We start from the raw sequence: 25,909 nt of genomic DNA on the forward strand, positions 1-25,909 counted from the left end.
GATTGTAAATATGAGATCGTTTAAGAAAAATGAGGTTGCAACAAGTGAAATCCACGCGATTCTGACAGCTCAAGCAGCAAGTGAAACACGGTCCCGGCCCAACTGCCGTGGCTTGTGTCGTCGAACGACGCATGTCCGATAGCTTCTTTTAGGTTAAATAAAGGCGATACGGCTACTTAACTAGTATTAACAGCAACATGTGGCCCGTCTACAAATCGGCGAGTGAGGAACAGGCGGTATCAGTGCGAGGGACTCTCATATACAACGAAAAACTAGAAACAGCCAGCCGTATGTACTGAGCTTGACGTACTGGCGCCATCTATTGAAATGGCGTAGAGCTAAAATGCCGCTCCATGTTCACGCAGTCGCAGTTCGAATCTCCGTAGGGGCGTTGGATGTTTTTTTTTTTTTTTTTTTCTAATGCTTTTGAGAACTGAAATCTAATATTTCAGCACAGGAAACGCCACAGACTCACGAAAAATTGCCAAACGACGTACAACACAAGTCGCTCCCAGTCACGGTAGCATGGCCGGTAGTTACGGTCTGCTATAACTCTAAAAACGAGCCTTCCCGGTACGGTCCCGTAGCGGCTACCGTGTACCGTACCGGAACCGTTTTTCCGATCTGCTATAACTCTCTATTGCCAAATTTTAGCGCCGGTATCAACGCCGGTGTTCCAGCTCTGTCCGAATCAGCGAAATGTTAGTCGTATGGAGTTGGCCGCGATATCTGCGTCAAAGCAGCGGCCGAGGCCGCACGGGCAGAAGCTCTGCGCGTACACCTAGGAAAGGGTAAGCAGCGATGAGCACCATAATACAGTAGAAGAATAAGCGATACAGATTGCTAGAGCATATGCAACACGTAATGCTAAAATGCCGGGGAGGCATAAGCTCAGCGACAAAAAAAAAAAAAAAAAAGGAACGACCGACACCGTCACTGCTTCAAGATGATTGACGCGCATATTAATGGCCCATTTGTTTAGCTGCGGTGGTTGCCTGTGGGATCACTGCAGTTTTGTGTCGACCGTTACGCTGCGTCATATTCCGTAGCACTCGGGTAAGATTGCTGGGGTGTGTGCTGGCGCGCTGAATTGTTCCCGATGAAGCTCGCGTTGCTTATGCAAGCTTCGCCGGGCACCGGCTGTCGCAGGTCCCCTCCGAAGTTGATAGCAGGTGTGCACAGAAACAAGATCTAGAGTATAAACCACATTCACACAAAACAGCAAAACGAACGCTTATGGCCAGAAGTCGAGCGGCGTTGTTTACATCGCTCGTCGCACTGCGCCGGTTCATCGCTGTCGCCTTTCCGCTTCATTTCAAGGTAACCGAGATAAACTATTTTTTCGTCAGCCTCCTCGCAACCTTTTTAAAATGTACTTTTTCACAACGACTGCGGAATCTCCGCCCGGTACAGCCGCTCCTTCGGGCTGACCAACACCCGATTTCTGACGGCGCCGTTGCTCGGTGGCGCTGCGGTCGCGCTCGAAACACCAGCGCACGGAGCCTATACATGGGGGGTCGAGTCCAAAAAACCTGTTTATTTCGACTCAACGCGCCCTCGTCGGGTCAATGTAAACGTGGCTAGTGACCCGACGAGGGCGCGTTGAGTTGAAACAAACAGGTTTTTTGGACTCGACTTACACACGCATAAGCGGACGTGGTGAGTCGAAAAGCCGTCGGGGCGAGTCTGTTTGACTCGCAGGCAGGGGGTGGGTTGACGCGCTCGTCGGGCTGAGTCGGTGGGCTGTGAGGATCTGAATACCGTATTTGCACGATTATTTATAACGCGCCATCGATTGTACCTCGCGGGTAAGGTTTTCAGGAGAAACAGAAAATCATATTACTGAAAAAGAAATCTAGGAGAGATTCAAACCTAAAGACGTGGGTGGGGACGGGGTGGGTGGAGGCTGGGCCAACAAATACAGTCCGTCCGTCCGTTCCGTCCGGTACGTATAGTTCATACAAGCTAGGTGCAGCACTGTTGTCCACATTGTTGTCCACAGTGCGCCCACTGAGGGCGCATAACTGGCCGTGAAGGGGGCCCTGAAAGCACATTTCCCTCTCCTTCTCGGCAGGGGGAACAGCAAGGTCCCGGCGTCTTTTGTCGCTTCTTTCGCGGTGAGTTGGCCGCCCTGAGGGGGGCGGGCTGTTGACAACAATGTAGCCTCCACAGTGATTCACCTATAGTTCATCTCACAAGCTCGCTGCAGCACTGTGGAGTCTGCATTGTTATCAATAGTGCGCCCACTGAGGGCGCCCAATCCGCCGTGAAGGGGGTCCTGAAAGGACACTCCCTTCTCGCCTCTCGGCAAGTGGCACCGCACGGCCCCGGCGCCTTTTGTCGCTTCCTTCGCGGTGAGTTAGGCGCCCTGAGGGGGACAACAATGTAGCCTCCACAGTGCTGCAGCTAGCTTGTGAGATGAACTATAGCTTGTGGTATGAACTATAGTTAGTGTGTTGACCGGGATAAGGTGGCTAGAACCTTAACCGGGACCCGTCTGGGCACTCGGGCATTCGTCATGGTAAGGGGATTAGTTCCGCTGGCCTGCCTTCGCTATGTCCGCGTCTTCACGACCTTCCTCCTCGCCCTTCCGCGCGCGCAGGCGCAGACGGGTCCCGGTAAACCCGGTAGCAATGTACGTGACGGAACGGACAGACTGCTAAAACTCTGTCCTGCACCGAAATGTCCTAGACCCGTCTCAACAGACGGCGAAGCAGCGGGAACTCGGAAATTGAACTCCAGGAACCGTCAAGGGGTGGACCGAGACGTTGGATTTGGACTTTGGATGAGTTGAAGTAGACTTCTGCTTTGGACATTGACACTTTGGATTATGGACGGCGACAAGGGGGGGGGGGGGGCGCTCAGGTTTATTTATTTATTTAAAATACCTTACAGGCCCCTTTACAGGGCTTTAAGTAAGAGGGTAAGAAGGTGAGAGGTTACAGAATCATACAGAATTATTTCACCGTGATGGGTTAGTTAGTTGTCATCTGAGTTTGCAGTTTAACTCGCACGCAGTTTGCACTTTGATCGTTGACGCTTGGATTTCAGGTTTAAGGCTATTCGCATTTTGACAGTTGACGATTCGACTTTGGTTGCTGCGGCGTTGATTTGAATTTGACACGCAAAAAAATCTTCATGTTTCAACCATTGCCGTCATTAGACGGGCGGATTCGAACTTCTTTTTGATTTTTCCAAAGTAAACTTACCTGCGCGTTAGAATTGTGCAAGTGCGCTATGTGTAGAAGCAGCCATTGCTGTGCGAAGCCTGATGGGGGCCATCAGGTTAGAAGGGAAGGGTGACTGCTGCGCAGTGCAGGTCACCGCGCAGCTATGCATGTGCGTGCAGTTTGTCGGCCAACCTCGACATCTGTGTTTCTGCAGTGGAGACGTGGCTTTTCGAGCGACGAGGAAAGCTCAGCGAGTGACTCGTTGGACGAGTCATCACGGAGTGCGGCGGTCTACGAGGACGTATTTGTGTTGAGCGTGACCAGCACAGACGACGTGTGTCTCCGCTTCCTGAGGGATGACGTGAGTAACGGCTGTCCGATAACCCGGTTGTTGGGGATGGGGTGGAAAAACTTTTTATATCTGCATGGTAGCTTTGCATGCGACTAAATACACCTTTTGCAAGGGTGACAACCGCCATCATAACGCACGCACACACCGATTTAAACTGTGGCACGACTCACGACTGCATGCACAAAGGGCCTTGATGACGATGTGGGCATCTTGCTTCTTGCATTGAAAGCATTTCTATGACAATGTAACGCTGATGTTTGAATTCTGGTCCGTGCCAGCTCCCTTTTTGACCTCTCTTTGTTAGGTCAAAGGGAGGCTCGCGCGTCCTCCGCCGACCCGCTTCTGCGAAGAAGGGGCTCCGACCACAAATTCCTACAACGCATTTTTTTTGGCAGCGTCTTCTGCCACGCGCGTGGCACCAGCCCCCCCCCCCCCCCCCCCCCCCTGGCAACGGCTGCTGCCACGCGTGACGTCATAATGACGTCATAACATTAATAATTGTCATTATTTTGTGTAGTGTAGTCCGAAATACACAATTTTTTTATTTGCAGTACAAAATAACGCACCATTGAACTGCTAAAACTTTTCTAAACAAACAATTTTTTGTTCTTGCGGGAGCAGCCGGCGATGCTGCTGCTGCTGCTGCCGTATCGCGTACATGGAGTCGCGTATCCGAAAGCGTGACGAAGCTCCGATTTTCTCGGGCCGACAACGTAGATAAACCGGAGTTCATATTGTTAGAAGCACTATCTGAAAACGTGAGAAAGTTGCCTGTGATTATGTATTGCGTGGGGACCCAGCCAGCCTTTCCAGACCGCAGCAAAATAGCCGCTCTCGAGTAATGTCGACCTGTGACCGCTTGGTTATGCTTGGTGTACGCCGATGGTACCTGCGTACAGTTTCAGCGTACGTGAGACGACATCGCACAGCCGACTGGCCCCGTTCGAACAAGCTACGTTCCACACAAGAAAAGACACCGTCCGAGCGTTATTCTGTGAACCTTCCGACGCATGTCGGCGCGGCGGCATCTGCTATCAACAGTTTGCACCACGGCAAGTTCAGAATGAAATGGGCGACCTGAAATCGCGGTGTGTGTTCTCGAAATGAAGACAACTTAGCAGCGCCAAAAGATACTCAGAATGTACAGTGCCGAGGACGAAGGGTAGTGGCGGCAAGTGTTTTTTACTAGGCACATGTGCGCATTACAATTACAGACAATTGCGCCAAGAATAGGAAAGGTAATCTTTGGTGTCCCCACACATGTACCACGTACGTACCACTACAGTAGATCTCCTCTTCTGAAATATTAGCAAGGAAAACTTCCAAAAATCGGGAACTTCTTATTTTCTAGTGGGCGAAATTGTAGCTTAAAATTTGTTTTACACCCACGATACGTTTTATAAGCAGAAAAGTCTTGTGAGTATGCGCCACAAGCATCATAAATGCGTGACATTCACCGCTTAAAAAGACTTCCTAGTAGAAACCAAAGATTTCGTAGTAGAATACATGATTCTACGACAGTTTAGGACCTGCGACCTTCAAAAGGTAGACTAGCTAGACGCTTCATCTTATAGCCACTGCACTGGTATAACTTTCACGTCTCACTGTACCGTGGTGTACGCTATGTTGCCCAGACTTGACTGAGTCCCTCATGCAAAGGAAGTTAATTCAGGACACCCAGACGATAGGGTCAGAGAAGAGGCTGTACAGACGGTAATAGGAAGTGCGCTTGGCCGGCCATCATGTCTAATGTCATGTCACTCCAGCATATGAAAACCTATGGGTTCTGCACAGGCTCAATAAGCAACGTCAAAGAGAATCTTAAGATGTGCTTGGAACGTGAAAGCATCTACGGATTGTTTGTGTAAACAGGTATAAGCAGCGAGCATGCTGCAAATGTAATTGATACGCAAACGTCAAGGCTGTCATGGGGCGAATTTAACAAAAAGAAATGGTGAAAAAATTCCACAAACTACATTGATGTTATATGTGCATGCACTATAAACACAGTCATCAGTATGTTAACTGTACGTAAACTCTCGAGTGATATGATCAAACGGAACTAGAGGCCCCACTACAATCACCCAGTTATGTTTCTTTGCAGTGGAATAGGTCGGTATCTGTTAGTCGCACAAACAAGATTCTCTGATGGCATGGAGAAATAGATGGAAAGTGGCTATGGAGCTCCGGCTGCTTTACACATTTTCTGTAATACCAATTATTTGTTTGAAGTTTGCAATAAAATTGATGTCATTTGTTAGTCTTTTTAATGAATGAAACTTTTCGTGGCCACAAAACAGTGGTCGATAAACAAATGCTCACTTTCTTTGGTAGCTTGTAACGATTTACTGGAATTTCCCATGGCCAACCCAGGGAATCCATGGCTCGTACACTGCAGGATAGTGCTAGTCTCCAAAAACATTTGACAGGAGGCCTGGAAACTAGCGCGGCCCACAGGCTCCATAGGTGCAAACCAGTAGCCCACCCACACAGTGCCATAAAACAGCTAATGAATGGAGTAAGTCTCTGCTAAATATTAAGCAGGTTAAAAGGGTAGGCTCACATTGATAGATCTTGTGCCATCGTTCACTGTACTTAGATTAACTATTTAACGGGCACAATAGTCATTTTTGTTATTTCGGACAGTTCTTGAAGGGTTGCCTAAATGTTCTTTAACAAAACAAAAAGTGAAAGCTCTCAGGGATTTTAAAAACATTGTTTAGCCTCTCCAGCAATTGTCCCAGCCTGAAGGAACTCGGCTGATAGTTGGTGCCGACTGTCGTCCTCGCTTGCTAGCTCCCTGACCAAGCACATGAATGCAGTGACTAAGAAAGATGGTGACCAAAGTGAGAAGAGAAGGTGGATCCCGTACAACAGCCCTTGATCATCTAAACACCAGAAAAAAGCGCCGATGACTCACAGGCCACGACTAGGGCGTTAAAATACCTTTTGAGATACATTTACAGGGCATTTACAACCTTTTATCAAAAAAATTATGATTACACACAGTCCCTCCATGGAAGGGGTTTGTTTCTGGCAAGGTCGTTGAAATTTGTTATTAGTGACAGCATAAACTCATCATTGATCCCTTTTATTCAGCACACTTACGGCCTATCGTTTTAAAAACCCTGCTGTTTCTATTTCACGTATAAATGAACTGCTTATGCAATATTCTCTTATTTACCTATGTTCGAAGTAAACTGTGTTATACCATAAAATGTGATGTGCCGAGTGCATGCAGGTGTAACATTCTTCAATGGGACATGCAGAACATGAAGCTCAGTGCTGATAAACTTAAATCCGGGAAAATAAAGCTTCCCATGTTATTTTTGTAACTATTCTCTCTACGAAATACCTTGGTGGTAACTCAACTAAGCTCACCTTTTCCCTAGGCCTTTATAATTGTTTTGCTCTGCAATTATACATTCTCAGCTGGAGCATGCCTGCTGAATTCAGGCCCCAACCACGCTTTGCTATTTCTTAATTGCAGCTATATGAAATGTTGCTCTTTAGGTTTTGCCAATGATTTCCAACAGGCCATTTAATTGCTGTCAAAACCATTTTATACCTTTAATTGCTATTTATAGCAAACAGTATTATATCATTTTTCATAACACATTTTGTTGTAACCTCATTCAATGATTTTGTTACCCCGCCAGCCTGGTTCATAAATCTTTGAGTGAACATGCCCGTCTTGCAGCTAATCTGCAGTAACAGACACCACACATTTTGGCTTTCCAGCGTAGTTTTGGTGTCCGCAAAAAGGAATCTTTTTCTTGGCTCCTCTGCAGCGCTTTGTAAAAAAAGATCACTTGCTGGTTTGGCTTTCCCGCAGGACTCTAGTGTAGTGCAAGAAAGTATCGCTTGCTTATTCCTTTTTTGGTGAGGTTTTAATGCTGTGCATCTTCCAAAAGAACCCTGGTATTTTGTTTAGAAATGGAGCTTCACAGCACAAACAGTGCACAGAAAGTAGAGCTACTCACTTTTTGCATAGACACGGAAGTTTGGCAGATCACTTGTCATTGACAAGCAAGTGTTTGATTTCTGGCTTAAAGTGCAACGCTGGGATAGTTTACTAGCTGGGGGAAAAAAAACACAGCACTGATAAACGGTACTGAAGTACTAGGAAAGGTGCTGTGATCAACATGGTTTCCATGTGTTGGCAGCTGGTTGGCAGTTTCCATGTGTTGGTCCAGTGTTTTTCATGAATATTTGCCAGGGGGCCTTAACATGGCCTGCTTTTGTATAACAAAAATGTCAACAGTGAAGCACTTATCAATGCTCACATGCTGCTCATTGATACCAGAGCAAAAGTACGTTCAGCATTCATTTTATTGTTAAAGCCACCCATGATCCATACACCTTCCAGCTGTACTGCAACTTTCACAAACACCGACAGACATTCTTCACATCCACGCACGTGGCCTTGGCTCCAGTTCTTGCACAAGGTATTAAGAAGTACTCTCGCGAGTGGGCAATGTCACGCTCGACACCAACCATTACCCCGAAGTTGTACTTGATAAACTATTTTTTAAGCCTGTTGGCTTAAAGGATTGTTTAAGTGCCCGTTTTGTGGAAGAAAAAGAAACAGCTAATGGGCACACAACACACAACCCGTGAACCGTGAATGTGTTTTCTAGCAACTGGATTCTGACGAGACTTGCATAATTGTGAACGAAATACGGGACATTTTATAATGCCCCTAACCACTAAGTAAATTCACTTAGTGGTAAGGGGCATTCCAAAACAGTGGTAAAAATTCAAAACAGTTTACACAGTGCGGTGTTAAAAAGCAATAGAATGTGAAACGTCCCCTCACAATTGGAAACTCTTCCTGTTCACTACCCCAAAGGCTTGGACAGTAGACGCTTAAGCACGCTTCACCAGTTGCGAATACAAGCATTAGTGTCAAGTTGAACTCCGCAGAGTGCTTGGGATGGACCACTTGGAATTTGTGCGTAGACTGCAAGCCTCCGAGATAAGCTCTCATCATTAGCCCATCCTGCTGAGAGTGAATGAAAGTATTGTGGCTGGTTATGTTCAATTCCAACCAAGCCAAACACAAGAGTACAGAAGGAACGAGCCTATCAAAATACATACTCAAAGCAGATGCAGGAGGCAGTTTTGTTGCCTAACCAGGTTAGAGGAGGGGTACTGGAGCGAAGGAAAGGGAAATAAAAGCCAAGCAGTAATTTTAAGCCTTGCCTATCATTTCATTAAAACTTTATAAGCTGAAAGAGCAACAAATCTGTGCAAAGATGAACAATAACTGAACTGTCACTTGTTAACCTTATGCACACCATACTTTTAAAGGACTATTAGCAGAAGTTCCAAACTTGGCTCACACGGCGATCTTATCGGCTGCACTTCTCCCATGCTTGCACAGTTGGAGCTTGAGCCTCCTTGCACAAGCAGCCAGCCAGTCAGCGAATGGTTTCAGTGGTATCTTGAGTAGATATCTTTGGACGGGCAGTTGGGCTCCACCCACGGAAGTGAAGCTGCGCTCCCTGCACGGATTCTGCAGCGCCGCGTGCACAGATCGTTTCTGCGGAATAGTCAGGATACATTTCTCGGCAATAGTACTACTGCCCCGGGGGAAAAATTCCAGAAGCTACATGCGAGGTCGGATTGCGTTCGATGATGCCGTGCGCTACCTGACGACACTCGATTCGTGCACACGCTATCACTACGTCGCTCGCGTTGGCGTGTCATCAAAGACAGCTACCTGGTTAGCCACGGCGCGACGCGATGGAAAATACTGATCCCCACGTTTTATAATTGAACATCGCCTCCTGTATTTTTTACAGGAGGCGATGAATTGAGCCACCACTCTAGAATTAGAACACAAGGCTCGGCATGGAAGAAGCGAGGCACAAGTAGACAACGAATGCAGGCGCGTAAAGCCGATAGCACGCGAACTGCAAGACAACGTGAAGCTTACAAAATATTAAACGACAACACTACAGTTCTAGGCGCATGTAAAAAGCGGGGCGAAGGAGCGTGCAGAAAACAATGCGTTAGGCTTACCAAGACGTGCAACAGCAAGTTCACAAAAAATACCCAATCTAAATAATTACAAGCACACCTCCAAACAAGAAAAAAGCGCCCCGAGGCAGCCGCTACAGGGAGATAAGGACGTAACGATGCGTCAGGCCTGCCATTCGAACCACGGGCGGAGAACATCGGGACACAAGACGTGAACAGCCGGCTGCCGTCGTCGTTAACACAAAAAAAGCGGCATGATTAAATGACGTAAATATGACGTTTGTTTTGTGACGTCACAGGAAGTCACGTGATTATTTTAGTTTGACGTCACTTCTGCGTGGCAGCCGTTGCCAGGGGGGCGCAGCTTGTGCCACGCGTGTGGCAGGAGACTTAACCTTTTTTTTTTGCCTTCCATATTTCTTCTTTTCAGAAGTTGGTTGTCTTGGTGAATTAAATTGCTCATGGCTGCGCGTAGTTGCTGGTGACAAAAAGACCAGCGAACAACTCAGAGTAGCAGAGAAGATATACAGAACGCGGCACGTGCCATGCATGTACAGCGACAATACAGGCACCTGACACACATGTGGCCAGCGGTACCAACAGCACGGACGAGCGGAATCGTCGGTGCTAAACGCCCCCACACCGCTTTACTGGACGTATAAAATAGTGTATAATGTAGTCTACTCCTTTTTACTTCACGTTAATAAATGTTTTCGTTTCATGTTCGGATTTCTCTTGCACGCATCGAAATTCGCCGGAGTGCGCCCAAACAGGAAGGCAACCATGGAACGAAAGCAGTGGGCGGAGCGACGCCGACGACGCATCGCACACACACATCGGAGCATGTGTCTCCAATTCACGCCCACGACTCGTTGTGGTAGCCATATTTCCAACCAGTCGTGCATCGCCTCGGACCGCGCGGTCGTGCATGTGTCTCGCGCGTGCGGGCGTTGCGCAGCTGCCAAGAGGGTGGAAGACCGCGTTCAAGTCGACGCGCTCGTCGCTTGCAGGAGGAGTTCCGCGAGCTGCGGGAGAAGATGGCACACCACTATGGCAGCGCTGAAAACGGCGAGGCGGCTACTGACCTCACGGTTGGCCACCTCTACGCCGCGCAATACGAAGACCGTTGGCACCGGGTGGAGCTCGTCTGGAGGCAGGACGGCAAGGTGAAGTCGGCGGAATCGCACTCTTAACAAAAAAGCTCGTAAAAGGGTAGTAACGGCAGTATTTACTAACTCCTTACGGAGTTTACTACCCCCAAGAATGGTACGTAGGTCCTGCCACTAAGTGTGGAACCGAGACCGTCCACTTAGTAAATCCTGCTGGTTTGATACTAACATTCGCTGAAGTAACAAAATTCTATGAATTATTGAATATGATAACTACAGCTCTTTTTCCACACCAATCACGATTAAAAAGTTTTTGCAAATCCACAAGCTGTCTTGTATATGCTCACATTAAAATGCATAATTCTAAAATTATCGCTACAATATTTGATTTTTACGACAAGCCCATAGACTCTCAGGGGACTTCCCACTGACCTCAGACATTGTCCTTTACGCCGATGATACGAATGTTTTTTTCACGTCTAATAACCTTTCCTCTCTCATTCCTACTGTCAATCTATGGCTTCAAAATTTGTCCTGCTGGTTAGACGCAAATAGGCTCTTATTGAATGCTAAGAAAACCAAGTACATTGTCTTCTCCGCCGTTAATAAACCAGTTCATCTTAATACATCTATAACGTTTAAATCATGCCCGCTAGAACAGACTTCAGAATACAAGTTTTTAGGGGTACTATTTCATGAAAATCTTCGGTGGACAAGTCACGTGAACTTTATAAAAGGTATCATTGCTAAATCACTTGGTATGCTAAATAGATTTCGGACGTTGTTACCAATACGAATAAAACGGCAACTTTATTTTAGTACAGTGCATTCCCGTATACAATATTGTTTATTAGTATGGGGGGTTACATCGAAGTATAATTTGGAACGACTATATATAATGCAGAAAAAAGGTATACGATTCATTCAAAATCTATCTAGTCATGATCACACATTTCCATACTTTTCCCAGAACCGGATCCTTCATATAGAAATGTTGTACAAACAGCGTTTGCTGGAAATGGTTTTTCTTGAATTCAAAGCAAATCGTGAGCTGTTCTTTGACACATATACAAACACGGAGACACCATATAATTTCAGAAATAAAGGCTTCGTCAAAATTAAGACGAGAACTAAATACGGCATGCAATTATTAAAATGGCAAATTCCGAACCTTCTGAATTGTTATCCAGCATTTCTGGATACAATAGACAGTTCTCCCTCCTTGCTTGCCTTCAGAAAACTTTGTAAAACTTATTTCCTCGAACAATCGTGACTTTTTTGTATATTTTGTTTTTCAGTCCTAAAGAACATGTTCTTCTTTTGGCCTTAATGGTTATGTGACATGTTGGTGATGTATGTGTTGACCACAAATTCTGTCATTTCTTTTTCACTTATATTGCCTTATCGTGTTTGACACTCGTGTTTGACACTCTGTATGTGTTTGTTTTATTGTATGCGCTTGATAATCTGCAATGCGTATGAACATTTTATATTTTATTCGATGTAATGATTGATTCGATGCAATGTTTGATGTTTGATGATTTAGTGTGTTTTGAGCGTTTTAGATCCAGCAATCTGGTTTGAAGTATGTCGCGCTCATGTTGTCTGCTGCGTGTACTGTCTGGTGCCGAAGGCCCAGTCAGGTGGCTTTCAATGCCGCCTCTTGCCTTGGCACCAAGACAGAGCGCTATTGAACATCGTTTTTGTGAATAAACAATAAACAAACAAACAAACTTTCAGCTGCTGGCTATAAAAGCAAGAGCAGATGTATTTTTAAGGTAACAAAGTTTTAATCTCTCTCCTCGTGCATCCCGGTAGCTTTCTTGCTCAATTCATTTGTTGAGTGTCCAGGTGTGATAGGTGCGTGATTAATGTGTCCATGTCGCGCTGCGCACTCCGTGGATCCACATTGCTGCGCGTATCTTTTTACTAGGTTATGCTGGACCAGCTAGTAAAAGCAACTAAGTACCTAGTCAATACTGGGACAAGTAACTGGTTAGTGTTCTGTTAGTAAGTGCGCCGACCTTTTTTTAAGAGTGCGGGATAGAGAAAGCGAACACATTTATCGAGCTTTTAAAGTGGGTCCTGTAGCACTTTGGGAGTGGTTCCTTGCACATTGGAGCACATGTGACGTCCTGGCTGCCTGCGAACTCTCGACCAGCCCAAAATGTGCTGCCAGAAAGTAGCTGGACAAAAGGATCTCCGATTTATTTCTAAAAAAGAGGGCGGGGGTATAAAGGAGGGGTGGATTTTCTGAGAAGTCACACTCTTCGATTATGTGTTCGAGTGGTCCTGGGGTGTACAAAATATACATTCGACAGCGTACTGATCCAGGAGCGTGAGGTGTAGTTTTGTTGGTTGGGGGCAAGAGCAAGATAGAATGAGGCGAAGGACTGTTCGTTGCTCTCTAGAGATATGCTGGGGTGAGGTACAGGGAGGGCCCCTTTCTAGCCAATAGCGCTGCGTGATTTCCCTGAAATGTGATATGCGGGGTGGGGGGAGTGCGCAGGCTTGTTGGTGGGCAAACTGGTTGGATTACATAACTGCGTGAGCGGGTGTCCACACTAATTTCATTTTTTTTTTAATTTGGTGTTTGGTTTTGTCGCAATCTAAGGGTCGATGAAGAAATCCAACCCGACTGCAGTAGCTCCGGTATCGTCACGCTAATCGGTGACGGTTTGTGCCGGCGTCTGTGTGAGGGACAGAGAAATAGCCATCGCGCCTTCTGCAATGTCTGCGACACTTGCGCTCACAGGGAGGCTGTTCCTGGTTGATGTGCTCGTTGTGTATGGCTCCAGTGCGCCAGTAGGCGTTGTTGTGTATGACCTTGGGGTCTTTGCGGAACTTCGTGTTGGGTGTTCGGGCTCTCGCTGCTCTTCTGGCCTCGTGATGGGAGGAGGTTGTGTTTCTGGCCTCGTGATGCGAGGAGTCTCTGTCTGTTCAGTGTGTAATTGTAAAATGACTCCAAGGGTCTGGTATTTGCACTTGCGAGATCGCGGTGAAGGTCGTCCACCCTCTTGAGGAGACGGGTCTGGCCTTTTCGCTCGATAGATGGGCTTCGATTAATTCTGCTGTGTCGTGTAGGCCCATCCTGAGGATCTTTGACTGTGGACGCGTGCATGCGCAGTTTTATTGCATGTTTTACTGATGTCGCTCTTCATTAAGACGTACGGGGGGATGCAAGTTGTCTTCAGAATGACGAATGCCTCGATCAAGCGTACGGTATCTGCTTCTTTCATACACCTCTTCCTGGCAGACACCTTCTTAAACACGTGCATAATTTATGGGTGGTTTTCTTCAGTTTTGATGGGATATGTCGCGCTTGGTGTCTGCTTGTAGGTGAAATCCGAAGATTTTGGTGCTGGAACTGGGAATGAGCGCGCGTTCCTCTACTGGCATTTCGACCTCTTATTTGATGCTCCTTTTGTCTTTGGGATGGATGACGAGGAGTTCTAACTTCTGTGAACTACACTGGAGGCCACAGGTCTTGGCGTATTAATTTATGGTGTCTGTTTCCCTCTGACGAGTGCTGAATTTCGCAGAGGGAGCCGTTTCTCCTCCTGAGGGTAATATCGTCGTCGTAAAAAGCACACCTAAGGTGATCTATGATATCGAGTCTTCTGGGAATGTCCCGGAAGGCGACGTTGGATGATAACGGTGACGGCACAGATCATTGGGGAGTGCCTCTATATCCCCCATGGGATCGGATGAGGCGTCTCCTCTCCTGATTGTGGAGTGTGGTCGGAGACGAAATTGCGGATGTATTCGTACGTCCGTGGTTCGCATTCTGTCCTGTTGAGGTATTCTGAGTATAGTTACATGAGTCACATTGTACCATATGCCCTTGAGATCCAGGGGCAGATCACCCCGATTCCGAGTCAAGAGATCCAACGAATCAGAAGATCCAACACGTCAAAACAAGGTCCAATATTGGACCTCTTGACTCGTTGGACCTCTTGACTCACCGTGGACATCTTTACCCGTTGGACCTTTTGACTCCTTGTGGATCTTGACTCGACTTTCACGTGACTATTGGACCTCTTGACTAATTGCACCTCTTGACCAGAAGCAATCGCCCCTAGAGGATGGGCGCGTGGATTGTTTGAGTACCTCTTTGTTAAGTAGCAGCAGTACGTCTCAGCTTCCTAGATGTCTGCAGATGCCAAACATTGTCGTGGGCCTTTGCTGCGTGTGTTCTAAATGTTCCTGAAGGTGGTTGAAGACAATCCTCTTTCTGACTTTCCCAACAGAGGAGCTGAGGGATATTGGCTTTATGTTGTCAATGTGGGGAGATTTCCCCGGTTTCAGTATGAGTCTTATCTCGGCTGTTTTCCATTGAAGGGGGAGCTGTCCTGCCTCCGAAACAGTGTTGAGCTGTTCCAACAAATTCAGTAAGGAGTGGTCTCTGAAGTTACTTAACGGTCTGTATGTAATGAAGTCCGGTCCGCCTATTCACAAACCATATCCCGCAGGGGATCAAGCCGACCACACCCCCCAAGCAGCGACGCTTTACCTTGGCGTCCCTTCCTCTATGTGCGCGACTTCATGCGACGTGGATTTTGTTTTTCCTCGTTCCGGCCGCTTTGCGAGCGGCTGATGGTTTCGCTCCGTGCGCGAGGCTGGCCTGCGGCGCTGGGGAGACTGACGCACACGTGGTAGAAGTTAACCTTTTGGCACCTGAGCCCCTCAGCTTTCCGCGCACCTTCAAGTTGACGCTGACCTCCCATCGTGTTCCTAGATAAGCGCTGGGCTCGGTGTTCTCAGAGCTCGCGTGCGTATGGACGCTTTCACGTACATGTGGCTATTTTATACGTTGGGGAAAGCAAACACTCACTAAAGTGAAGACAAAAATTTGTTTTTGTCTTTCGTGGTCGCGCTGCTTCGCGACGGTCGGTAATTTCGCTCCGTGGGCGAGCCTGGCGTACGCGCTGGGAAGCTGAAGCACGAAGTAAACCGCTGTATACCTGTTCTTTCTTCTCGCTCTCCGCGCTCTCTTGCACGCCTGCAGACGCTCGTCTCCCATCCTGTTCCTATGCTAGCGCTCCGCGCGGTGCTCTAAGTACGCGCGCGAATATCCGCTTTCGGACGCTTTTGCACGTATATGTGCTTATTGTTTACGTTTCGGAAAGCAACCACTCATTAAAGTGAAGACAAAAATGTTTTTTTTTTGGCCTAGGGTGGTGCTTTGGACTCTGTCCAGAAGTGCAGAACGTTTGCTCTCATTCGGTCGAAAGCACACGCGTACGTCGCTTGCTCATCCGCTGCGAACATTCGCCATACTCGTCTGTGTATCGCACTGGCACAGAACTGCCCATCGCAAGATTCGTTTTCATAATTGTGTGCGCTACGCCCGTCCACCACGCATTCACGCGATTGTCGCACAGCTTATAACTTCTGCTTCATGGATGAGCACGAGCAGCCACTAGAGGTCGTCAGAGATGACCTCGCATCAACAGATCACGAGTCTGAGTTCCGCGCGAACCTACCTGACGAAGCAGCAGTCAACGTCTTCATGGACACGTACAGCGGGTACTGGGTAACTGGATTGTGCAAAAGATCCAGAAACGTAGACATCCAGATCCAGATCGGCTCGGTGATCCAGAAACGTAGAGAAAGGTACGTTTTTCGATACGAAGCGTTGTACATAGTACCTGAAGCGGCGTTTTGAAACTTGGGTTGAGCTATGTATATTTTTATTCTTGCTATTTCTTAATTATACATTTTAATTATTTTTTTTGCGTGTGTGTCGCTTACAGTTAAGGCGCAAACTCTGCCGCAATGCGCTAGCATTAGGACATACACCACAGAAATCTATATGTGGTATATAAAAACTGCTTCGTAGGAAACCGACACAAACTGCTCATCCGTCCCCATAAGTGGATCTCGAAAAGTGACATTTTTTGCCGCTATTTGGACTCCCAGGTCACTAGCCTAACAATAGTGCGCCCTGGAGCTAACTGTTTTTTTACAGAGTTTTATCTATGCCGCGACTACCCTGATCTCATGCTCATACGGAGCTACTCATTATTCCCATCGAAAAGAATATACGTATCTTATGCAGCGACATCTGTGTGCATGAAGCAGAAACTGCTAAATATACATAATCGACATTGACAACAGTGCAAAGCGCAGAGAGCGAGAAGCAAGAATAGGTATATGCAAAAGTTTACTTGTGCTTCAGCTTCCCAGCGCGTACGCCAGGATCGCGCACGGAGCGAACCCATCAACCGCCGCGAAGCAGCGCGACCACAAAAGACCAAAACAAATTTTTGTCTTCACTTTAATGAGTGTTTGCTTTCCGGGACGTATATAATAGCCACATGTGCGTGAAAGTGTCCATCCGAGCGCTCGCGATTAGAGCACCGAGCCGAGGGTTCTATCTCGCTACGGCGGACAGTCGCGTTACGGAGAAAAGTGCATTACGGCTGAGCATCGCAACGTGGCGGAGAGGCTCACTACGGCGAAAAGGGCGTTACGGCTGAACATCGCAACACAGCGGAATGAGGACCGTTTCAGGCGTTCAGCCGTTCAAATGATCTGCCACTAGTTTGATACAGCTGAACATCGCAACACAGCGGAAGGGGCACCGTTTCAGCCATTCAAATGATCTGCGACTAGTTTCATACAACATTGTCGCAGTTGTGCGTTACGGGCAAGAGCCTGCATATATATGCTGACGCGTCTTTCCCGCATTTTCATTGTTTTAGGGCACTTGCCTTATTTTTTGCGTGTTTCGTAGTTTATTTTTTACAGCTAAAGGTGGTGGTACGGCTAAATGTGCATCGCGGCTGAAAGTTGCTGTAACAAATCACAAGAGCCCACCGGAAAAGTAGAAGAAACAAAGAACAGCAAACCGAACCTCTAAGAGAAACCCGAAACCCGAGCCAAACCGAGGTGCACCAGCGGGGGCGGAGCCAGACAGGGAGGGTATACCGACAGAACAGCACGCGACGAAACGGCACGCGACAGAATAGCACCGACATAACAGCGCGGCGTCAAAAGGGCACGCGTCAAAACAGCACGCGTCAAAACAGCACAGCGACAAGAGCGCACAGCGACAAAACCGCACACGACAGAAGAGCACGGCGCCAAAACAGCACGGCGTCAAAACAGCACGCGACAGAATTAGCACGGCGACAAAACAGCACGGCGACGAAACACCACGCGACAAATCAGCCCACTGCAAGAGATGAGCACTGTAAAAGTTGGGTGCGGTGGCGTTGCTAGGTAGTATGGCATAGTGCACTAGCCGGAACGGAATCCAAACTCTGCGGCAAGTAAGGAATAGAAAAGCACATTCATTTGAACTTATTTTTACAAGACTTATCTGTGCAGGAACATATCAGTACATGAACATTTAAGCACCCGCATATTCCAGTGGAGGGCGATTTCGGTACAGGAAGAGATTTAGGTGTACCTGTGATAGGCTGAAGCAACACAAAATAGTGAGCCGTTGATATCAATTACAGATTTTACTTGTTCGTATTACTTTCTTTTTCACGCATGGTTATATGTGCAATTATTTCTATGAAACGACTACTCCAGTAATTGCCTATTAAAGGTGGTTCCTCGATCCCGTTGTATTGATTGGTTTTTGGTCATGAATTCAGGGATCTATTTTTATGAAGACGGCATCTGTGCCCTTTTCATGGTAATTTAACGCAGAGCCATGAATCTGCATATTTCGTGAACACTTTTTTCTGTGTTAATTTACTGAGGATTGTTCCTGGATCCTCTATTATTTAATTACTTTTCTTATAAATGTTGTTTGAATTGTTCATTTGCTCATTGAAGCCATTCTTTTGAAAACTTCGATGTATAGTGACGGTTTTTTTCACTAAAGTGAAGAATGTGAGCTGCCGGCTCACCAATGAACCACGATCCACAGTAGCTCATATTCGCGAACGCTGCTTTGACGCGCAATATTGTTGCGGAAATATTTCTTACCCACTAAGAGCTCCTCTGTGCTGTTAAACAAATTAAACCCCCATGTATAAATTAGAATTAAGTGGTGTAGGACTTCAGTAAGAAGCAAATTATCCGTCAGAATAGTAGCGCTTAAGGATTACACTTCGGCTTTTTCGCTTCCATCATATTCCAGGTGATTTGGGTTGCAGCGGCTCATGATAACCTGAGGCATGCCTATTGCAACTGGCACTTGTTCTTTTTTTACACTTTCGATAAAACAGCAGAAAAAGAAAACAGCAGCAAGAGAAGATCTTCTTGTGGGAGCCGAAAGATCACGGCCGCTGCAAAACATGCCTCGGTACCGGGTTAAGGTCTTTTCTTGCCTTGATGCCGTTTTTTTTTTTTGTATTCGCAGTGCGGACTCAATAAAAGAAGCACACAAAAGCTTTCATTTCTTTCAGCTTTTTTAGGCTTCACAACCAGAACGCTACATTTGGAATATGGGATGCTCCGCAGTGAGGGACTTCACACTTCTTCGCGTGCATTTAAACGGCGACACTCCGGCGTGTTCGCTCTTCTCCTTCATTTGAAATGCAACCACCATTGCGGGAATCTAACTCGCTTTCTTTGGCTCGGCGGCTCAACGCTATCCGCTCTTTCCAGCCCCTACAGGTGGCGCTGCGGAAAACGGCAATAGGAGAAGCGAGTTTAAAACCGGTAGGCGGAGGGCTAACCCGTTAGGGTAATAGAGGGTAGGTTTAATGAGTAGAATAAGACAGGCAAGTTGGTTGGTGGCAACGGACGTCCCGATACAGATGGAGGGCTTCTAATCATCATCATCATAATAATCATCTTAATCATCATGGCGTACCAGACTGTGATCCGGCCTTCATACCAACATGCGCGCCAGCATCAATAGAGGCCCAAAAGCCCGTAGCTCTACTAGAAAAAATTACTTTATTAAAGATAAACGCATGCATATGTCGCTAAATGCGAGAGAACGTTAAATTTGTTTCAGGGTGCCTGGTGCGGCTTAAAAAGAGCCGCGTTATACGCAATCCGCTGTGCATGGCTCCGGCCGCACGGAAGTGGTTCGCGAACACCCGCCTTATTGCGAAAAAAACTGCTATAGGATGTGCAACGCTAATCTCGTGGGGTGTTTGCAGTGTACGTCATCGCAGTGTACGTTAAACTTGAGGCGTGTTTGTTTTTTTCCTGTGTAACTGCTAAGCAGATGACCATACGCACGATGTGCGGGCGATATGGTCCCGGCACAAATGGTCCCGGAGCTACTGGCCCCGGAACTGATAGTCCCGGAACAAATGGTGCCGGAAAACATGTCCCAACTTCAAAGTAGGAAAAAAATGTCCCACCACTACTTCACCTATGCATGAGCGCCTGTATAAGGGAAGCAGGGAGGGGGTCAGTTTATTTGTCTTTACAGGTTTGTATTTGTGCACAATGTATTTGCATCGGTCCGTACATAATATATTTGCTAAGGCTGAAATTATTTGAAATAAATGCTGCATGTGAATTTGTCGTCGTACGAGTATGTTCTCCCGTGCTTCCATTGCTTGTATCCTTCCGTTTATTAACGCTTGAGAAGCGAGTATCACGATTCAGGCTGTGCAGTGAGCGCTTTTACAGGCACAATATTATTTAGGTTACATGATGTATCGAAAATGGGAGTGGGCCGGCACCACTGAATATCAGACAACATAAAGCTGTACTAGCGATCCCGCTCACCGATTTCTCCCTATTTAAAAAAAAACGAACTTTACCCGATGAATGATTTATTGCGTTACCTAAGCTGCGATACTGTGCTCTTCATCTGAAATGCTTCGATATCTGCAGTTAGAATCAAGTGAAGCGGCACTAAGGTTTTGGACCTTGATACTTTTGCAGCTTGCAGCTTCGATACTTTTTATTTTCCCCCGAAAATATGACATATAGCTATTATCTATGACGCCTATTATCTTGCTGCAAGGCTTAGAAGACTGCTGGCTAACATGCTTTGTTCAATTTGCCGGCGTGTTGCGGGAGCCTAACAATTGCTGACGGCAGCAGGTGAGCTCATGAAAACAGGTCACCCACCATAAACAACAAGCTCTGTTTTTGGGAACCGCATTTGTGCAGAAACATATGCAGTTCATTCGCTAAAATACATAAACATGTTCGTGTGCATCTTTCTGACGGCTTTACTTTCCCAGAAATTGCGAGAATCAGACTGTCACTTGTCATGGTACAATGAAAAGCCAACGATTGATGCAACGATTGATGCAAGAACGGGTGGACCACGAAACAACCCGAACGCGTTTTGCCTGTTTCCAAGTCCCGCTCTCAAAATAAACTGGCTCGTGTTCAAAATCCCTCCACTCAATGCGCATGTTAGCAACTGCCCCCTCTCGTTTCCCCTCGACCACCTCCCTCTCCTCCAAGAAAACGAGGGTTGGGTCGGCTTTTGTTGCCGCCAAGACGAACAAAGGAGCAGTGGCTGCTGTGGAACGCAGAGCGTACAATGCGCACGCGGAGACGTACAATGAGTTGCCCCCCTGCTATACACCATTTTCCATAAGCAGCCGGGAAAGGAGGAAAATACTCCCAAACCAGTTCTCTCGGCGGCCGACCAGCGTTGCCTGAGCGCGCTGGGCTGCTAACATCGCTCGGCTGGCTCGGCGTGGTGTGCTCCACTGCGTAGTTCAGGAGTATTTCGCACCGCGTGCTTAGTTTTTGCGGAACTTTCAACTGTTTTAGCCAATGCTGCGATGCCGTTCAAGGCGCAAACGTCGCCTGGTCAGCACTGCGCGGTGGTGGGTTATTGAACAACCAGAGAAAGCGAGAAACAGTCGCTGACAGCACGCATGTGCACGACACTGCCTGGAGAAAATGCAGTGCGGTTGCGGCGTGTTTCTGCGGCATCGCTTCCCAACGCACACAGAGTTGAGATATCGGTGGATTCCGTTGATTCGCTCTTTCCAGCGACGCTAGTGACGCCGCGCGGAATTTGTCTGAAGCCTGGAGACGGTGATCGGCGGACCGGACGCTCCGGCGGAGGCAGCCGGCGGCACCCTTGCAGCCTCGCAGAAGCGAAAGGAAAATAGTAATCGCAAGTATAGTAATCGACAATGCCGTGTAAATAACCGGGAAATACAGGCAGAACGCGCGTTTATATTCTCTCAACTTTCTTGAAGCTATAGAAGCTGCAGGTAAATGAAAGAGTTTTAGGCCTCATCGGCGTCTGCTGCGGAGAAAAACGGAAGTCTTTCGGACCCACACATGCGTGCGTGGTGCCTAAATTATTCTTTCCTGAATTATGGCTAACACATTTATTGGTTATTTGCTGTGAGGGCGCCGATTTTGTAGGAACTTTGTACAACCTTGTGATCGCCTTTTTCGGATACTATTTACAGTCACTTCCGCATAATGTGTCAACCAATCTTCGCTTATATGAGCTTAAATTGGCTCCATTCCACTGCTTTCAAACATATAAGCAGCAGAGGCTGTCCAATCCGCTTGCTTTTATTTTCAGTAAAGAAACAAATGAAACGTTTTTGCACGCGAAGGCGAGAAGCAAATGTGGGGATGCGTTTATTGATGAATGACTGAAAAAAATACATATATATGTCGAAGCAAGATGTTTTAGCAATGACAATATAGTAACCTCATCTGGTACTTCAAATGCGAGCTCTTGAATGCATTTTGTAGCCCCCGTTTTGGTTTTGGTTGTAAGCAGCATTCACGCACTTAAAAATCTTACCGGCAGTCAAATCAACATAACGCACTTACAGCCAGGAGGTTTCTCTAATTATCACAAGCCAAAAGCGCACCTGTAAAGTACTGCCTGTATTTTCATGTACGCTTCAATATCACACGTACGCTTACCTTTTTTTTTTACATATATAATGCTAGCATGTTCGTTTGTATACCACTTGATACGACGTAATAGGAGCCTCGTCTTCGCGGTTTTACTGCCCAAAGTCACAACTAGGTTTTAGGACATCTAAGAAAAACACCGCAATACGCACATATCGCCCGCGCATTGTGCGCATGGGCTTCTGCTTAGTATGTACACAGCAAAATGAACACGCCTAAGTAAAACGTGCACTTCGGCGACTTACACTGCAATAATCTCCCAAAATTTAGCGTTGCACATTATGTATTAGGTTGTTTGCCCAATGGCAAACAACTTCGGCGACTTACACTGCAATAATCTCCCAAAATTTAGCGTTGCACATTATGTATTAGGTTGTTTGCCCAATGAGGCGGTATTGTTCTCAAACCACTTCAGTTAGGCCTGAGCCATGCACAGCGGATTGCCTCGCATGCAGCGCTTTTTACACCGCAGCAGACACCCTGAAACGAATCGAATGTTGTCTCGCAATCGGCAACGTATGCATCTGTTAATGTTTCAAGAAAGTAGTTGTTTCAAGCGGAACTGCGAAGTTTCATTTAGGCCGCTATTGATGCTGGGGCACATGCTGCTACGAAGGCCCGATCACCGTCTCGTCCGCCATTGCTGTTTTCCGCAGCGCCACCTGTAGGGGCTGGAAAGAGCGGATAAATCGCAACGACTTTGTACCAACGACCAACTCCAGCGTTTGTTGGGTGCACTTGGACGGCAAGCAGACGGATCAAAATCCATTTATCACACGCAAAGCTGCGACAGGGAACGGAACCCCCTGAAATGTTAGAAGCAACTTTATCCTTTACAATACAGCATTGATTGGTTGGTTGATTGATTGATTGATTGATTGATTCATTCATTCATTCATTATGGTGTTTAACGCCCCGACGCTTCATGGGTGATGAGGCGCGCAGTAGTGGAGGGCTGCGGGTTAATTTTGACCACTTGGGGATCTTTCACGAGCGCCGATACAATACAACACTACAATAACTTCTGGTTCCTTGTAGTCAATTTAAAATACCATATATTGTTTGGTCATTACAGCCGATTGGCATTAAACCATCCCCTTTTAGTCTAATCTAACCTTTAAAATCACGGCGTTTTGTTTACTTTTTTTCAGGCCAACGCATTACACCGCCAAACGATTTGAAAGGATAACTTTCTCCATCGCACACTGCTGGTCGATAGCAGGATAAGCAGGCAGCCAAATGTGGAAATGCAGCTCGAGGTACGCGTGAACGCTGCATTTGGAAAATAGCTCAACCTGTTCACAACGCGGTCAAAGGAAAAGCTTTTAATCCTTTTGCGTTGCCACGGAATCTAAAGTATTACAATTACAAAACAGTTACTGCTGGTCGCGTAAAGCATTTGTGGTGCAAGCAGCGGTTTCACAAAGGTGGGCTCCGAGCGACAGGCCACATGCGCTGCGCAGAGTTAGGTCAATCATGATCACGATCATGATCAACCAATATTAACTCGCCCGAACGTCAACCCTTTTGCTCAACCTTCGAATAGTAATTTGACTGGTTGTGCGGTCGCGTTATTTTTCCGCCCGGGTAATTTCGTTTCATCAGTAACCGTCATAAGTCTAGTTAAGAAAGATTATATTGCATTGCAATGCCAACAGCGTAGCAATCGCCTCGTCGAAAGTCCATCGCGAGCACGGATCACCGTGACCCACATATGCTATGCGCGCTCCGCATTCGACGTCCGCGCTTCCGTAAACATGACTAATCAGTGAACATAACAAGCACGGTGGCATTGAAAACACGTATGTACTCCCCGATATCGATTTCTATGTCAGTCGGTGCCATACCGGTACGTTTTCATCGCGGAACTGCGGAGCCCCACCGGCACCACCACCACACTGCTACTGCTGCTGGTCTCAACAGCCGGGGTCGGAACTTCCCGCTCTGGCAGCAAATCGGGACCTAAAATCCGTCCGCAGATGATGAAAACAAAACAGAACACACACACACAAGCACTGCAACCGCTAACTTAACGCCAAACCACTACGGTTCACTCGGTAATGCACGGATTCCGAGCAGACGCACGCAAAGAACGGCCCACTTAACAGCCCAGCGCGGAGGCTTCGGCGGTCGCTTCATAGACGGCGCTAAAATAAAAAGCTCGTATAAAAAAATTGCAAAATGTTTCTGCGGCGCAAAGCAGACATACCAAGACTACCCTGCGGTTTTTATTACCGATTTTGCTCTGATCGCATTCCGGGCGAACAGTATTTCCATTGGGTTCGTAGCGCAGGCGTTGACTTTAGACTCGGTCACCGGTTTTAGCGCGTGCTAACGCGGTCCACTTTGGGAGAGATGTGAAAGCCTGCGGACGAAATGATCCGGGCCTACCAGTCTTGGAGAACTGTCAGCGGCAAATTCGGAAATAAATTATTCTTATTATTATTATTATTATTATTATTATTATTATTATTATTATTATTATTATTATTAATATTATTATTATCATAAAAATTGTAGGGCTACCTAAAAAGGAACAAAAGTTTTACCAGCTGTAATAATTAAAACCGTAGTATTTTTCCCGAGAAAGAGTAACGAAACGTGAAGAGAACCTCAGAGAGAGCAGTTTGCGCCCACTAAAGTGTTTTTATCCATGTTAAAATCAAAATATTTGCCCATTTAGGCGTTCCATAAAATCGTGCCGTTCTGTCGCTGTGCTGTTTTGACGCTGTGCTGTTTTGTCAACGTGCTGTTCCGTCGCGTGCGCTTTTGACGCCGTGCTGTTTTGTCGCGTGCTGTTTTGTCGGGTGCCCTTTTGACGCCGTGCTGTTATGTCGGTGCTCTTCTGTCGCGTGCCCTTTCGTCGTGTGCTGTTTTGACAGCGCCCCGACAGGGAGACAGCCTCTCCCTCACCTCGATTGCCCACTGCTGCGGCCGCTTTTCTGATGGAGTCAAAATGCGAAATGCCCGTGTGGTTGATATTCCGGTGCATGGCAAATATCCCTAGGTGCTCAAAAGTAATCCGGAGCTGTCGGTACGGCGTACCTCATAGCCCATGTGTAGCTTCGGCGCGTTACAACCCAAAATCAATCAAGTCAAAGCTTGTACGTAGTACCCCTGTCACACGGGCACTTTCAATCGCGGATGAGTCGATTTGGATTGAGCTCAATCCGGATCGGGGGCTGCTACACGGCAGTTTCAATCGCGATCGAGCCCGATCCCACTCGAACTGAATCCTGGTTTCTCGAGCGGGATTGAAGTTTCCAAGCGCAATCGGACGAAAGCGGCGATACCCTCGTCACCGCTGAGTAATGGCACAGAAGGTGACAATTTTAACTAACGCCACAAACTGTATCAAATAACTTTACTCAAGTAAGCGTGCTGTAATATTTATGTAGTTACGTATAACTACGCCACTGCAAATTTACCAGTCGCCGGCCACGAAGTTCATTTTTAGTGCCACCTGGCGTACATGAGTGCAACCGGTGCAACTTCCCGATCGGGATCGAAAC

General features: G+C 47.0%; 1 protein-coding gene across 1 annotated transcript in view; it reads left to right on the top strand.

The window, feature by feature from the left end:
- LOC144168367 (tudor domain-containing protein 7A-like) overlaps nucleotides 1-25,909 on the top strand; it is a 40,034-nt gene that overhangs the window by 6,139 nt on the left and 7,986 nt on the right. Inside the window, exons 2-3 of the mRNA XM_077697369.1 lie at nucleotides 3,385-3,531; nucleotides 10,518-10,673. Of these exons, the coding sequence (XP_077553495.1) occupies nucleotides 3,385-3,531; nucleotides 10,518-10,673 (303 nt within the window). The remainder of the gene's footprint in view (nucleotides 1-3,384; nucleotides 3,532-10,517; nucleotides 10,674-25,909) is intronic.

This window comes from Haemaphysalis longicornis, unplaced genomic scaffold (genome assembly GCF_048455015.1).
Source record: "Haemaphysalis longicornis isolate Haplotype H1 unplaced genomic scaffold, Haemaphysalis longicornis Haplotype H1 scaffold_2, whole genome shotgun sequence".
In the NCBI taxonomy this organism is placed as follows: Eukaryota; Metazoa; Arthropoda; class Arachnida; order Ixodida; family Ixodidae; genus Haemaphysalis; species Haemaphysalis longicornis.